Source organism: Periophthalmus magnuspinnatus, chromosome 4, assembly GCF_009829125.3.
Source record: "Periophthalmus magnuspinnatus isolate fPerMag1 chromosome 4, fPerMag1.2.pri, whole genome shotgun sequence".
NCBI classification, from domain to species: Eukaryota; Metazoa; Chordata; class Actinopteri; order Gobiiformes; family Gobiidae; genus Periophthalmus; species Periophthalmus magnuspinnatus.
In genome coordinates, this window is record NC_047129.1 from 9,972,770 (window position 1) to 9,988,903 (window position 16,134).

At 41.0% G+C, this 16,134-nt stretch overlaps 4 protein-coding genes across 4 annotated transcripts in view; 1 reads left to right on the plus strand and 3 right to left on the minus strand.

Moving 5' to 3' along the window:
- The window catches only part of rex1bd (required for excision 1-B domain containing), a 32,388-nt gene that overhangs the window by 2,962 nt on the left and 13,292 nt on the right, over positions 1-16,134 (minus strand). The gene's annotated exons all lie outside the window — the stretch shown is intronic.
- fam78bb (family with sequence similarity 78 member Bb) lies at positions 547-4,039 on the plus strand. Its single transcript, XM_033965393.2, has 2 exons — positions 547-1,411; positions 2,088-4,039. The coding sequence occupies exons 1-2, from the start codon at positions 1,146-1,148 to the stop codon at positions 2,608-2,610; spliced, it is 789 nt and encodes a 262-aa protein (XP_033821284.1). The 5' UTR covers positions 547-1,145; the 3' UTR covers positions 2,611-4,039.
- Positions 3,955-9,454, minus strand: slc35a3a (solute carrier family 35 member A3a). The gene is made up of 8 exons (XM_033965391.2): positions 9,064-9,454; positions 8,786-8,997; positions 8,490-8,644; positions 8,296-8,418; positions 7,601-7,775; positions 6,837-6,955; positions 6,236-6,369; positions 3,955-5,617 (listed from the first exon to the last, which is right to left on the minus strand). Exons 2-8 carry the CDS (start codon positions 8,973-8,975, stop codon positions 5,527-5,529), a joined length of 987 nt encoding a protein of 328 aa, XP_033821282.1. The 5' UTR covers positions 8,976-8,997; positions 9,064-9,454; the 3' UTR covers positions 3,955-5,526.
- The window catches only part of notch2 (notch receptor 2), a 30,350-nt gene continuing 24,965 nt past the window's right edge, over positions 10,750-16,134 (minus strand). Inside the window, exons 25-35 of the mRNA XM_033991950.2 lie at positions 16,002-16,114; positions 15,250-15,761; positions 14,828-15,169; positions 14,592-14,734; positions 14,244-14,463; positions 14,084-14,165; positions 13,865-14,018; positions 13,169-13,488; positions 12,941-13,088; positions 12,758-12,855; positions 10,750-12,656 (exon numbers count right to left, since the gene is read on the minus strand). Of these exons, the coding sequence (XP_033847841.1) occupies positions 11,250-12,656; positions 12,758-12,855; positions 12,941-13,088; positions 13,169-13,488; positions 13,865-14,018; positions 14,084-14,165; positions 14,244-14,463; positions 14,592-14,734; positions 14,828-15,169; positions 15,250-15,761; positions 16,002-16,114 (3,539 nt within the window). The 3' untranslated portion in view covers positions 10,750-11,249. The remainder of the gene's footprint in view (positions 12,657-12,757; positions 12,856-12,940; positions 13,089-13,168; positions 13,489-13,864; positions 14,019-14,083; positions 14,166-14,243; positions 14,464-14,591; positions 14,735-14,827; positions 15,170-15,249; positions 15,762-16,001; positions 16,115-16,134) is intronic.

Here is a 16,134-nt window from a genome sequence, read left to right on the forward strand (position 1 = left end):
TAATCACAGCCCTCTGTTTTAGGTCAGAGCATACACAACGGCCATTCTGATCAGATCTTGGAAATAGTGTTTTGGTGCTCACACTTAGTTCAGTTACATTTTTGGAAGGTTGTAACAAAATTTTGCATGTGATTTTCATTCTTTTTCTTATTTTCTCAGGCAAACAAAAATCAAATGAGTTAATGTTCAAGACTCAAAACACATACACTTTCTATTTAACTTTTGTGATAACACTTTTTGGTTTTAGAAACAAAAAAACTACCTAACTAAATTGCAGTGTCATAACATGTCCCGGTCTCCTACTTTTTTAGACACTCAAGTTACAGAGTGCCAAAAGCCCTACTCCTAGGAACCTACTGCACAGTAGTCATAACTGACCTACCACTGGCTTATGTCTTTGTGTCCGACTGACTGGACTGCATTATTGCAATATGGTAGAAGGAGGTTGCGCTGAGCCACTCCGCGCAGACAATCACGCGCCTGTGTGTTCCGCGGCCTCTGATTGGTCCGTGCAGCGTCTTCAGCACCGCGCAGCTGAACAGCGACACACACGAGGAGGCTTCAGACCTGTGCGCCTCAGCTCATTCAGGACTTATTTTGCTTTAGCGGCTTATGGCACTTTTACACTCGATAATATACACTCTCTCCAGATGCTGATGATGTGCCTGTTTTTCACCGGGGTACACCGCCCTGTGTGAACCCACAGGCATGACGGTCCAGTCCGTCTCTGGCTCTCAGGTGGAGCAGGTGCAAGCAACCGGAACTTACTTGCTTCAACACCTCTAGCAGCTATCCTGGTCTCCTCCTCTGATATGCCTACCAAAGGGAGAAAGAAGAGGTTCAAAGGTTAAGTCGGGACACAGAGGACGGGGTGGCATACCCGGGCATCGACAGTTCTGGATTCATAATGTTTCTGAAGTCCACAATATGACGATTGTAAGTGAAGAACTGTGTGATGTAGATCCCGCCCTTTATAAAGTCTTATTTTGAATCCCTCTGAATTCTGCAGCGTGGTAGCCTCCCGCACCGTTGCCTTATGGTTTCCCACACACATCTCCGTGTGTTGTCTTTTAACGGGCCTGTCAAGTTCAGTTGGCAGCTTTGGAGCCGCTGAAGCTCGACAGGCGCCTGCTCTTTTTCAAGACATGGGGTGTATCCAGAGCATCGCCTGTAACAAGAGCCGCATCAAACGGGAAAACATTGTGGTGTACGACTTGTCCGCCACTATAGACCATTGCCCCACTGTTATCGAGGAAAACTCACCGATAGTATTGCGGTACAAGACACCATATTTTAAAGCTTCGGCGCGGATTATTATGCCCCCGGTACCGCGCAATGAGACATGGGTGGTGGGGTGGATCCAGGCGTGCACCCAGATGGAGTTTTACAACGTGTATGGAGACATAGGCATGTGAGTAGATAACACTATCATCTCTGAATCCACTTGCATTCACCAGCGCCGTGTTTTTGGCGTGCGCTGTCAAAAGGGGCTACATATGAGCGTGTGTAATACCGGGAAACAGGTTCACATAAACTGCACGGTACGATGCAATACGGAGCATTTGGGCACGCAGTAGGTTAACTGGCCTCATTCAAACGCCCACCGTAAGATTATGTTCCTGTGATTTTGTCACCCAAATAGAAAAGCTGCTATTTCAGGAGCTAAACAACAGTTGCCGTTTTCAACTGTGCCTATACTCCTCTTCACACCAAATACCGTCCGTATGTGGGGGGTGTCTACTGATGTCATGGGGCGAAGGCAGGGGTTCAGGGGGTCTGCACTATGCACAGGAAAGAGGCATCACATGACACAAACATTCAGCAGACAGTGATAATCCATCTAAAGGAGTGATAATCTATCTAAAAGAGACAAGAAAATGCCTCCTATCATATGTTGACAAGCTTCAAATTGATCAAAATCTATTGTGATAAATCTAGGCTAAATACAATTGGAAATAACTGTGTAAAAGGGGGCATCTGATTAAAATAGGACAGTCCATATTTATTACCCATCTCATATTGAGAATGTAGGACTTGAGAATATTTCGTTGTCAGGTATAATATTATGCCACCCTTGTTCTCTTTAGGTCAAGTTGGGAGTTACCCCAGCTACGGGACGGCCTGGTGAGAGCCATCAGTGACTCGGATGGTGTGAGCTACCCCTGGTATGGAAACACAACAGAGACTGTGACTATAGTTGGCCCTACCTCCAAGCCCTCCCGCTTTATAGTTAGCATGAATGACAATTTCTACCCAAGCGTCACCTGGGCTGTGCCAGTCAGTGAATCCAATACACCTTTATTGACTAACATCAAAAGGGACCAGAGCTTTACCACATGGCTGGTGGCACTCAATGCCACAACCAAGGAGAAGATCTTGCTCCACACCATAAAGTGGAGGATGAGGGTGGACATTGTGGTAGATCCTTGTCTGCCTCTGGGCTCCAGAGCCCAACTGGTAGGCAGGGTACATCAAGACCAGCCCCGGGTACTCACCCGCATGGAGGCCATTCCTCCTAATGCCATGGGACGACCCAATGCTAATGATGCACAGGTTCTGATGTGGAGACCAAGAAGAGGCCCTCCACTAGTTGTTATACCACCCAAATAAAGTATGTCGACAAAAATCAATCAACAGACTAAGCAAAATTAAAGACAAAACTGGACGGACAAAGACATGCAGAATGAGAAGCAGGCAGACACTATGCTCACCTTATTATGTTTGGTGAGTTCAATGTGAGGGGACAGCTGCCTTAAAAGACCCACTGCTGCCTTGGTGTTGGTGTTGTTTTGATCCTGGTGGGTGCTCTGTTTCTGTACTGTAGCGATATAGAAAATTTAAACCAGAGCCTGTTCATCAGCCTTAACTTGACTGAACTACACTGCAGTGTCAGTGAGTTACTGTTTGTGTAAGAAGAAATGTCTACTGCTTATTTATTCAACAAAGCTAAGTTATTATGAGGTGATGCTTTTGTGATGCCATGTTTCCAATATTGGAAGTCAGGATCACAGTTGGGTTTGCTGCTTGTCACACCATTCTGCCTCACACCAGAAGCCTCATTTGCGTTATTGTAGTTTGATCACCTGGAATCTTCATTAAATGAAGACTGTTTACATTCATAGTTTTGACATATCACAGGGATTTAAGTGGCCCACATGAAGCTTATGCCATAGATAAACAAAAATAAAACATATTTGTAATAACTGACTTAATCAAATTTAACTTACTACTGACCAGAAGCGAATGTCTTGTATTTGACATAATGGATAATATGTATTAAATAGATTTAAGTCTTTTCCTATAGACATTAGCCAAATAAGCCTTCACACATTCACCTCATCAGCATTACAACCACTCTGCCTCCTGATAATGGCAAATTTCAACAACAAGCACACAATATAAGTCTTTTTGGAACTGGCCTATTGTAGCTATGACATGATTGAGGGCAGCATGAGAAACCCCACGCTGACAATCAGAGCAGCACTTTGAATGCCAGAATCTACAGGTAATGTCTGTCAATGACTTTACATGTTGTGTGAATCCTAATGTTTTAATGAGAGTATTTATTATACTTGACAATGAGACAACTCAAGTGTCTTTAACAGATGTGCCTGAAGATTTGACAAGGACAAAGCAGTGCCCAGCACAGCAATCACAAGGATGCTTGGACTTATTATTGTAATTCTGTCCTGCGTTAAACGTAGTGATCAGTCCAAATGAATGGAGTAAAATGCTATTAAGGACAGGAATCTCTGCCATCTTGGTCTTTTCTCTCAGACTGTGTGGCTTTTGCATGCTGTGTTTTTAAATGATTAAAATGAACAGATTACCAATATGCAATTTCCTTTCCTCTTTGCTACTTACTGTCTGGATTCAAGTTATTAAGCTTCAACTGTGTTTTAAAATGGAGTGGGGGGCATGACTGATAGAATAATTATTGAGAAGACATTTCTTAGTCCACACATTTGTTTTATAAAATAATCACCCATTGTAATTAAAATAAAGATATTAATTATGATCTCATGTAAAAAAACCAAAACAAACATACAATTGAAAAGCTATATTTAAATAACCCCAAACATTTTATCAGTATTTACACTATTCGAACTTCAGACCAACAATATTGATTTCTTTATCCACAAAAAAAAAAAAAAAAAGATACAGACAAACATACCAGCACAGGACACTATAATCGTTAATTACCAGTGGTTTAGAAAAATTACATAGCAGTAGAGAAGAGAAATCATTTCATTGTTACACATGATCAGTCATAATGTGTAATATTTAATGCTTCTTCATGAAGGGGGTACAGCAGTATCTCCTAACTGAGTGAATGTATTTTTCTGTGTAAAAACGTCACAGTAAATCAGGTCGGTATGTGAAGCCCAGTGTGGAGCACACATGATCGAGATGTCATGGTGACTATATGTTGCCTGGCAACAAAAAAACGCTTCTAAAAATACAGTAGCAGAGACAAATGCAACATAACTTGGGAAAACTAAACAGAATTTTAGCTTAGGTGTTATAGTTTGTTCAGTCTGCAATGATCTTTTTTTATTGCTGTTGGTTTGTTTGGTTTGTTATATAAAAAACAAACAACAAAAATGCAATAGTCATGTCCATGAAAGCTACATAAAAGTACAGAAATTTAACAAAAAAAAAAAACAAAAAAACAAATTTTAGCTCTAGTTGTTTGGACCCAAGCATGTACCTTACAAAACTAAAGTGAAAATATTTTACTAGCCAGCTCAGTACCATTTTTTTTGTTTTTGTTTCTCCACAAAAACAGTCTCCTCTACAACAATGCACAATATGAGTACAGTGTAACCAATTTTACAGTCGAATTGCAATTTGTCTATAACCAAATTGCTGGGTTTCAGATGACATCACAACATTTTATAGTCCAATAATAATTAATACAGAAGGGGGGCAGCTAAGATGAATATTGTTAAGATACAGGTTTATTTTGTAATATAACAAGGTGTGGAGTCTTATCACTAATAGAAATGATCAGATTCAACATTTATGAATTTATATTTTCGGTATTTCATGGCAAAGTACCGTGCAATCTATAGGAAACACTGTCTCTTGCCCCCCATCTAAAAGTATTACATCATCGCATTCTTGAAACCACTGACTGCTGTAACAGAGAGGTTCATGTGGATTAGCAAAAAGAAAAAAATGCATTTAGAACACTGCATTGCACAATATCCAATAAGTTGGGTCTATCCAAATAGTGAAAGTAAACTGACTGCCACTGTGACTATTTTAATATTTTGATAGGTGTGGCAGTAACATGGACAGTCTGGTCTGTCATAAATTGTGTCACAGGATTAAATCAACAAAGCATTAACACATTCAGTCTTGTTTGCCAGGTTCTTTTCTCCCAGCTGAGGCACTTTTGGTGACTGAAACTCCTCCTCCCTTTTAGACCATAAGCACTCAAGACCTCACCCCTTGTTTCTCTGTAGACTGTTCCCTTCTCCTTCATAGGCTTATACTTTTGTAGTGTCCTTCTGCAGAGTACTATGCCCTGCTCGGATTGGGGGTCGGCTTAGCTTCATACCCATACAGAAAAGTAGCCACAATGACTAAAATCGCTCCCAGGAAGAACACCCTGTGGACAGAAGACAAAATGAAAAAATGGAATGTAAAAGCGGTTGTGTCCACTATTTACATACATGAGCACATTAATACATTGAGCTTGCATTTTTTTTTTAATTTTTTGTTCTTCCTTTTTGCTGGATAGAATTTAAGCTTTCATTTGAGTTCAATCTCAACTGAGTCAAATTTTTGAGGTGGAGCGCAGGTCAGAATTATATGGTGGAATTTGTCATTACACTGTCAGTTTGCAGATTTAATGACCAAGTTTATGGTTAATATCTCTGAAATTACTGGGTCAATCCGCAAAAAACAAAAACTGACACAAAGTTCAACATCTTTAAGACTTTAAGCCATAAAATGTACACGGCAAGTTTATGGAGCCAGTTGCTAACAAATTATGATGAAGTGCAACATTTGTGGATTGTAAATGGATATTTCTTTCAAAAACAAATCTCCCATAGGCCCCTGCCCTCCATTTAACATTATAACATCATCACCTAGTACACAACACAACCTATCCATGGGTTTTAGAATGATGAAAAATTTAGACTGTTGCCTCAAAATGTCACCTACAACAAGACACTAAAACTCATGAGTTAAGAATGAGAGTCTTATAAATACAAATGTTTACCCTGTTGGTTCAAAGTCCTGAAGCCAGAAGTAGGATATGAGAGTTGACAGGATGATGGAGAGGGATGTAGCGAAGCCCTTGAGGATGTTGTCTGCGTACTTTATAACTGCCGCTATGACCAGACCCCCCAGTGCCTGAAGAAACAAACACACAGAAACAGATGGACCAAGGCATGACCTGTAAACGCCGACAGGGAGTCCTCTCACTGATGTACAGCTCTGTGCAAAAGCATTGGGCAGGTGTGCAAAACACTGGCTTTACTAGGAGATAATGTAACTAATAAATAAAAGTACATTTCAAACTTGATTTTGATACTAAGGAAAGCTTCAATACGCAATAGAGTTTTGAATCATAACAAACACTCTTTTTAGACATTAGAAAAGAACACAAAATAGTAGTTGTTATAAAAGACTGTTTAGTTTTTTATGTGATTTTCTTTGAGTATTGATATTTGTTCAAATGAGTATTGAGTATCAATTTTTGATAGCTTAGTATGAAGGAGGTCAATAAAATTTCTTTATTCTATTAATCTCACATTTTGAGATACAGACAAAATAAATTTGCGTATAGTTCACAAAATGTTTCTGGTGTGAGACATTACCTGCAGCGCCACAACTGTCCATGTGAGTGTGTTGTAACCCTGGAACATCCCGGACTCTCTGACCCTCTCCCCGTCATAAAGCAGCATGCCAAAAAGGCCAAATACGAGCCCAAACATCCCTAAATATAAACACAGTGCATTAGTTTGCCATGTCTCAGGATAGTGCATCTTTTAGAAAACTTCAGCATTAATCGCAGGTGAAAAACATCTCTTCGTTCACACTGGGAGTCACTGGAGAGCTTACCCGTGCCTCACACGTACGGGGGTAAAAATAAACTAGACAGGAACATTTGTCTTAGCAGAAGCAAAAGCTTTAACACCCAGCTGGTTTTGCATACAAGAAAGTTGTGGCAGTTTGTAAAAGATGCTCTTCAGAAATGCAGAGCCAGCATTTACAAATTCACTGCATAGTCACAAGTACTTTTGTTTGTAATTTGAGCAAAATGCTTTTTTGGTATAATTAGATCAAAGCATGTATCCATACCTTTTAAACAGTGGGTTTTGCAATTAAGTCACAGAATTGTATTTTCCAAAAACATCAACACAATGAAATATTGGAAGCAAATCCTGTATAGCATTATAACTTATGCCTAAGATGATTGCTAAGGTGCATTGGTGTAGAAATGCTTTATTGAATGTAGGAAATAAGACAAATGCCTTTTATAGAGAGTATGGCCTAAATGGTTAATACATAAACTGCATCACAGGCAAACTGTGTACCATATTACTCAGCAAACTTAAAACAATGGATAGCTGGTCCATACCTAACTGGATGTTGCGGACCCAGACACTCTGCTTGCTCTCCTTCAGGATCTTCTCAAAGTAAACTCCTGCAAAGCCACTGGAGCAACACGCAACCAGAACAGCCGTCACTCCAACAACCTGCGATCCAGCCGACAGTGCCTCCTTTTCTGCAGCTGACGTAGACTCAGAGGGCCACTGCACATAAGCAAAATCAATATTCCACAATTTTAGATATGTGTGACACAGTTTTTCATATACATTTTTTAAAGACTGAACTGAATAACATTACTATTACAGGGTGTATTATGTGGTAATATGTGTGCTAATATTAATCCAACAAATCTGTACTTAATTATAATTACACTGATTAGGATGTAACTCTTCATTGTCCAGTGCACTTTTGTAACTCTGTTTTTGTTCAGACAGAGATGGCAATAAGATAATAAGAGTTTATCTGGTCCTTTTAAGTACAGACAAAAAATGCCAACCTTCTAAAAGACGAAATACCCATGTCACTCAAAGACCCAAAACCTGTTTGTTGTGGGTATTCTATCCTACCATTGTTTTTGGGAAGTTTCTGTGACACACAATGTTGTTATCTTGTCACAAATTTTACCCTATTGCATGAGCAATACAAGTTCAATTTGTACTAGTAGATGTGGGGGACTCTCTACCAACTACTAATTTAAATAACGTTTTAAAAACATCACTATACCTGCACAAGGGCCACTCCAGTCATGAGAATGAGGAGCGACAGCCATTGGTAGACCCCTAACCTACGACCCAGCATGGACACGGAAAACAGAGCAGTGGTCAGGATTTTCAGCTGATATGTCACCTGATAACACAAAGCAATACATAAGACACACACTAATGTACACTTGGATATTGGAGGGGCTGGGACAGTACCTGGTAAGTGGCTGCATCCAGGTTGGACAAGGCCACATACAGTAAGTTGTTCTGGAGAGTGTAGATGCCAGAGGGGATAGCAAGCTTCAGAGTCTCAATAGGTTTGTGTGCAATTTCCTGACGGAGAATACTGTTCAGGGCTCGCATGCTATAACCTGAAAAATGTTTTAGTATTATTATTATTATATACGTTTATTACTGTATGTCTCTAAAGGGTGGTGAATGTATTCAAAAGTTTAGAAATGTGTCTAAATATTCTGAAATTTTGAAGTCTCACTAGTTAATCAAAAACTCACTGTGTTCCTTGAAGACGAGAAGAACACAAGTAAGGATCTTCAAAAGCTCCGCCACAACCACGGCGGAGGAGGCCAGATACCGCGGGCCCTCAGACTGCAGCGTCCGGGAGTAGCGCATGGTGAGCACCAGGGACGTGGTCTGGAACACCAGCACCCCCAAAGACATGTACTTCAGCCGGGAAGACGCCATGGCCTCTGGCTCCAAGGAGGGACTGTAAGGTACACATTTAGACGATTAAAATGATACACGAAGATGTAAAGAAAGTTGAGAGATTTACCTTCTTTGATGGAACGTTAAAAAGCTGCACCAAATCCAGACGTTCACGAATTATCGCCTTAATTTATTCATATGAGCCGTCTTTACCCATAGAGCTGATCTTTGACACAGACACACAGGTAGTGGAGCTTCAGGCAGCTGTCAAAACAGCAGCACTCAAGTCCTGGCGTCCATTGACCTGCACAGCAATACACAGTCCATTCAAATGACGTATTTTCCAGTCAGAATCCCCAAACAAAGACCTTTGGGGTAATGTGCCATCCCTGTCTGATCAACCGACACTTTGTAAGCGATTATTTTCAACACAAAAGCTGCTTCTTCGGTAAACTTCGAGCTAGAGCTGAAGTCCCACTACTTCCGTGTACACAGTTCTTCCTCGTTTTGACACAAACAACTGTGCGGCAGAGCGCCGCCTGCTGACGACCATCCGCAGTAACATCACAACTCAGGGAACATACTAACCAAGCCTGTTCTATGTGATATTATCATTGTTGACCTAGTATTTACCAAATTAAAATGATCATGAATATAGTTTAGTCTTCTTAGTATTTAGCCTTTGCAGAACGCATAAACACACTGACTGCAATTTACATATTGACTGATAAGAGTTGAACAATATTCATGAGTGTTTACAATTCTTAAAAAAGATAAACATATCCTTGAATAAACACAACTTCACTGAGTGTTTGTACTGAACTTTTATTTCAGTAAGCATTAGAATGATCTTTTTTTAAACAAATGCCTTTATTTAGTACAACCTTATACAAATATGCTGACAACTACTTCATGTAACATGTCTATTATCGATTATTTGGTAACAAAGTACAATGAAAATAAAACAACAAAACATTTATATACATAACAAAGATAAAAAGCTTTTGATGACAAGTTAAATTACAGAAGACTGTAATGTCAGAATTGCATTAAACAATTTGGTTTTGTTTATTTAAATATTGCTTTGCATATCTGTAAAAAAAAAAAAAAAAAAAAAAAAAAAAAAAAAAAAAAAAAAAAAGAATTGTAAGTAATTCTTTGAATTTTCATTCAAATTATTTTCACCCAAAAATTTTGTCAAAAATATGGCACAGCTAATTTTAGGATTTTTGAATGATTGTCTGTCCATAACAGTCAAATAAAAGACCAATACTTAAAAAAAATACTTGACTTTAATTTGGATGGTGAATTATCAAAGGTGCAAGCAGACACTGATTGTATTAAAGCGAAAGGCAAATATGAATTACGACTTTGGAAGACAAGATATAAAGAAACACTAAAGAGGAAAACTAGCACCTCTGTAACATTCACAATAATTGAAGTGCGAATTTTTCATATAAAACAGAGAAAGACACTTTCATCATTAAACACTGCTGATCTCTGTAAAAAAAAAAAAAAAAAAAAAAGGAATCTGCTATAAGTCTATGTACATGTCATCACACTACACGTTAATTCATGTTTTTACGTAAAGTTTGTCCAGCTTTTCAATCCAATTCCAAAAAAAACAAACAAACCCCAAAACAATTACATATTGTTGTGGCTGTATTTAGTAAAATGAGTACTTAAACATAAGTAACAAGACACCACTTCAAGAAGTAAACATCATCTAATGCATCCGGTGCATGCAGACCCCTCAGGTGTGAAAATACTAAAAGGTTTTTCATCATGGAACAGGTTAAGACATACAAAGATGTGTGCATACATTTACAAGCATCATTCAGAGTGATTATCTTTCCTGTAGAAGTTCAGCTTTAAGAAGGAAAGCATGATTTGACCCATCATATAAAAGCATTAGATTTAAATGTTTCCACAAGTTAGTATTGACATATTGTACAGACAAAAAACAAACAAAACACCCGTTCTATGCAACAGTCTCACCAAAGTCAGTGGTTTCTGGAGGACTCCACAACCCAACACCATTAAATGGCCCAAGACCAAAAAGGCAAGTTTTCAAACTAAAGCCTTTGCGATTACTGTATGAACAACTCGAGAACTGCATGAGCTTGAGAACTTGTGTATTTATGAGTAATACTTTTAGAAATAATACACAGACTTATCAAGTGCATTAAAAAAAGAGGAAACAATCAACCTTTAAAAGAAAAACAAATATTATACTGATAAAGAAATAGAGCAGTTTATGAGTCACTAATTCATGTAGTTAAACTACAGAGAGTCCATCTGCTTTGGTTAAGTCTATGCAAACACCTGCATGTTCCCAAGCGGAGCCTGCTGTGATGCTTGCTGCATTTGCTGTGATTGTGGCTGGTGCTGCGCCTGCTCTGGAATGTGTGTGCGATGTGAAGAGGCTAGTGCATGATGGGCGGTGCCCAGGGGGGTGGGGCTTGTGGTCACATCTGACCAGTCCGAGTTGGAGTGTGGAGAGGAGGAGGACCATGGGTCTGGAGACTCTGGAGAAGGGGTGAGGTATGGGTGCTCACTGGCAGGATGGGCAGAATGACCCGGAGTGGTGCCCTCTGAGCTGGCTGGGGTGTAGCTGTGCTGTGAGGGGGGTGTGGGGTATTTATCCACTGGGCTCTGCATAGTGGAGTAGGAAGCCAGGGCTCGGGACTGGCCATCAATGCTGTGACCTCCGTGATTGACCGTATGAGCGTGTGGCATTGTGTGAGATAGAGCATGTGTCATGTTCATCTGCTCGGGCATTTGGTACATCTGGGAACAGTGCAGGTGGGGAGCCCCCTGTTGGGGGGTTTGGCCTTGGGACTGTGTGACCTGGACCTGCCCAGGCTGGGTCTGCTTCAGCATGGGTTGCCCACCTCCAGTGGCCATCATTTGGAAGGTGACGATGGGAGGAAGGTGCTCTCTGTTCATGGTCACATTCATTGGTGTCAACATCGCCCCCTGGCCGCGATGTTGGCTCATACCGGGGTGTGCCCCACCCATCTGGTGCGGCACTAAGCCAAACATGGAGCCGTTATAACCATGTTTGGACATGCCCACCCAGCCCGGCTGCTGGCCTAGCATGTGGCTGACCGGAGGTAGCAGAGGTCTGCTGCTCGGGCTGCTGCGGAGGGGAGGGGAGTTAGCTGTAGTGGAAACAGGAGCAGACACGTCCCCAGTGTATGAGTGGGGGGACTCTAGGGAGTCCACAGGGGACATGGTGATAGAGCTCTCGGGGAGTCCTGCTGTCTTCACACCATTTGTTTGAGCTCCTGCTGAGCTGGTCCCATTCACTGCTGCACCTCCACCTGTCACTGGCCCCTCTCCTCCGGTGGGCTTCTTTCTGCGCTTGACCTTCATGTCCTTAAGCTCTTTAGGCCCTCCTCCAGCCACTTTTGCTCCACCTCCACCTCTCCTACTTTTCTTCCCCTGTGGCCCAGAGCGCATGCCAATGTAGCCAGCTCCATTAGCCCCACAAACAATTGAGGAGTTTCCTCCCATGTGCTGCCCATTATGAGGACTATGAACCAAATTGTACTGGTCCAGGAGGCGAACAATGTCATGGTGCATGCGCTCCTGAGCGGTATCACGAGGTAACCGGTCCAAGTGATCCGTTATGTCTCTGTTCGAGTAGTGATCCAAAAGTACCTGAGCAGCTTCAAAGCTGCCCTCTCTAGCTGCAAGAAACAAGGGTGTCTCCTCCTGAAATTCAAACAAATATACCGGTAAACAATTTTCAGCCAAAAACAGCCATAGAAAAAAGCAAAACTTTTTTTTTTGGTAATGAAAACCCAAAAACAAACCTTGTTATCTTGCATGTCACGATTAGCTCCATTCTTGAGAAGAACCAGAGTAGCTTCTACATTGTTTACTGCTGCTGCCCAGTGCAGAGCAGATTTGCCTAAAATGACCAAAAGCAGTTATGTCAAGGTGCTCATATGGGTAAAGTATAACGCAACATGTGGCAGAAAGGGTAAAAATCTAACCATGGTCATCTACTGCGTTAATATCAGCGTGGCAGTGGATCAGCTCCTCTACCATACCCTCCACAGCCAGTCTGGCAGCTAAGATCAAAGGAGTGGTGCCATCATTCATCCTGGCATCAAGCTCAGTTGCACGGTTACGTATCAGGATCTAAAAAGGAAAATATAACATTACTGTAAAAATATAATTATTTTGTAAATGCGTCATAAGCATTGTTTAGGAGTACAGACTTGAAAGACTCCTTGTGCATCAGCTGCCACTGCTGCATGGAGAGGAGTTCGGCCCATATTGTCATGAGCATTGGGGTCAGCTCCAGCGTCCAGCAAGCGTTTAGCAGCATCAGCCCTGGCATAGCGTGCAGCCAGATGCAGGGCAGTCTCTCCTGTGCGGTCGGTCTGGGCCATCAGAGAAGCACCTTGAGATATCAGATCTGAAATGACACTTGGTCCCTGTTCTTCACCTCCACTCTCCTCCTCTTCATCTCCATGTAAGCTGCAGTCAGGGCCTCCGCCATTACGCAAAGATGCCAACATCAGTGGTGTGAAACCATCTGAAATGTAATGCACAATGTTTTAGAATAATGCTGCAGTCACAGACCCATTAAATGCAATGTAAAGAGGACATATTAATAGCAATTAATCATGCTATAAGAGTTTCCCCTCATCATTTGTTTTTTCAGAGTTGTATATAGTTTGTATTGTCCTGTATCTAGAGCTCGAGTGGTCATCTGTCTTCCATACCCACCTACTTCCCTATACTAACTTTATTTAAATTTTAACTTTAACATTTAACAAAAAAATACTTTGGGTTAATACATGCAAAGTTTAATATGTTGCACAGCCTTTTAAACAACAATATGTAAAATAAAATTTCTATCTACACATGTTATAATTTATTGCTAAGTAATAGAAAAAATGTCTACTCACCGGGGCCTTTGACATTCACATCAAGGCAGTCAGTGTCCATATCGGCCTGTGGTGGTGTTAGAGTGATATCAGCAGCTTTGCGATGCTGTAAGGTCCACTGTCTTTGATCCACACCTCCATCCATAGCAATGGGCAGCAATGGTTTGTCCTCGGTCTGCATAAAGAAAATGTCTTAATAAAATGACAACAAAAAGCTACTTGTTTTTTGACATGACTGACTCTTGGCTTCTTGGATGCAGCTTCATCTTCAAGCCACCTCGAATTCTGGTCGATCGCACTTCCGTCTTGCGTCTTGAAATTCCTTAAAATGTTGTAAATGTACTTAGTCTTTTTCTTTTCATTCATTTGCAACCAACATGTACAAACTTGATTCACTTACTTAAGATCAAAGTCATCCTGGCCAACAGGTTCCTTTCTCTTGTCATTTTTAGAAGGCAAGAAACCACCAGGCAAGAAACCATCAGGCAGCCACAAGATACCCTGTTTATGTCTCCTTTTGGCTGCTAGCATTCCCAAGACAAGGATGAGCAAAATAATCACCACTGCTACTCCAATCACATACATCAAGTACTCTTGTTTTGGCACAACAGTTGGATCACCTAGGAGACAGATTGTTGTTTTTTTTTTACTTTGAGGAAAAATATTACAAAAGAGTAACACAGTGTATAATAGTAGAACAACAAATGCACCTTATATTCACAGTAAAATCAAAATAGTGTGAACTTACTGCCTATGGACACTAGGGGATATGGAAGATCTGCCTTTATGTGAGCTGCAGCAATGAAGGATGCAGCTTCATTTATATTTGAGAAACATGTTGGAGATCTTTGGAAACATTCTCTGTTATCTATTTCCAGATACACTTGACAGCTGTTACCAAGAATAAAAAAAAAACAATTCATGTTTTTTAACAGTGAATACAATGTTTGAAGACAAGACCTAAAAGCAGTAATGATATATTACCCAATCACTTCTTTCTCTAATTCACGTTTGCTTCTGCTCTTAAACAGGTGCCAACCTGTCTCCTCCCCTTGCCCATAGAAGGGATAGACCATTGGTCTTTTATTTTCATCCAACTTCACTTTAACATTTGTATGCAGCAATCCCCCAAGGGAACGCAAGAAGCCTCTCAAATCTCCAAGCAGCTCCTCGGGCTGCAGTCGCACGACAATAATCAGAACACCATCTAGTAATTTGGGTGTAGAATCCTTTGAACAATCGAGGCCATCCCAGCCACACGCTTCAGTGTAGCAGCTTTGGTCACAGTATCCATTATCATAGTGATCTGCACAGTACTTGTCATATCTGAAAACAAAGTATAGAATTGCAATTATTATATTAAAGGATTTATTTAAGTAAGACAATATATTGATATTAAGACTTACTTGCAAGGCTCTGGGATATCCTCTAGACATTCAAAGCTGTCAAAGAGACACCCAGGATTGTCACACTCCTTATCACAGTGTCCATTCTTGAACAGGTTCCAACAAGGGACACTGGCGGTACAGTTAATCCAGGGCTGTTTCCAGTTGAGAGAGCAGTCTCCACCGTCCCAATCACACTCATAGTTGTTGCACTGATCATCGCACACTTTATCGCCTTTCACACACTGAGTGTATGGGCACACTGGTTTTGTTGGTGGATCTTTCTTCTGGCAATATCGGCCAGAGAAGTGTGGGGGACAGAGGCAGATGTACTGATATGGGTTTGAAGGGTCTTTGGCGCATGTTCCTCCGTTGCTGCATCCACACTTTTCACAATGTGGACCACTGAAGCCAGGCTGGCACTGGCAGTACAGGTGACCCGATGGCTGATCCACACAGCGTCCTCCATTCAGGCACCGCAGTTTGGCACAGTTGTACCCCTCTAGTTCACCACAGTTAAATCCAGTAAAACCCTATGTAGACAAACACCACCACTAAATAAAATTACCACACAAGATAACTACTATCTACTTCTACTGCTGGATGCATAGCATACCTGTTTTATCCCTCTGAAGCAAATGTGAGAATAAGAAAAATATTTTTAAAGTGTTTAGTGTAGAGAGCTGTGTGTACTTGACTAAATGAATAGAATAGATTTGTGGCACAAAGAAGAAGGAGCGGTCTAGAGATGATAGAAATTACAGCAGACTTACAGGGGCACAGGAGCAGGTATATCCATGAACTGAGCTCATGTTCATTGAGCAGGTGCCACTGTTATGGCAGGGCTTGGACAAACACAGATCTACCATAGACTCACAGTGTCGCCCTGGAAATAATGCATAAAAA

Excerpts from the sequence above, each read along its gene's own strand:
- fam78bb (XM_033965393.2), top strand. The coding sequence starts at position 1,146 with ATGGGGTGTATCCAGAGCATCGCCTGTAACAAGAGCCGCATCAAACGG. Across the intron at positions 1,412-2,087 it reads GTGTATGGAGACATAGGCAT|GTCAAGTTGGGAGTTACCCC; the intron begins GTGAGTAGATAA and ends TGTTCTCTTTAG.
- slc35a3a (XM_033965391.2), bottom strand. The coding sequence starts at position 8,975 with ATGGCGTCTTCCCGGCTGAAGTACATGTCTTTGGGGGTGCTGGTGTTC. Across the intron at positions 8,645-8,785 it reads TCTCGTCTTCAAGGAACACA|GTTATAGCATGCGAGCCCTG; the intron begins GTGAGTTTTTGA and ends AACATTTTTCAG. Across the intron at positions 8,419-8,489 it reads TGGATGCAGCCACTTACCAG|GTGACATATCAGCTGAAAAT; the intron begins GTACTGTCCCAG and ends TTGTGTTATCAG.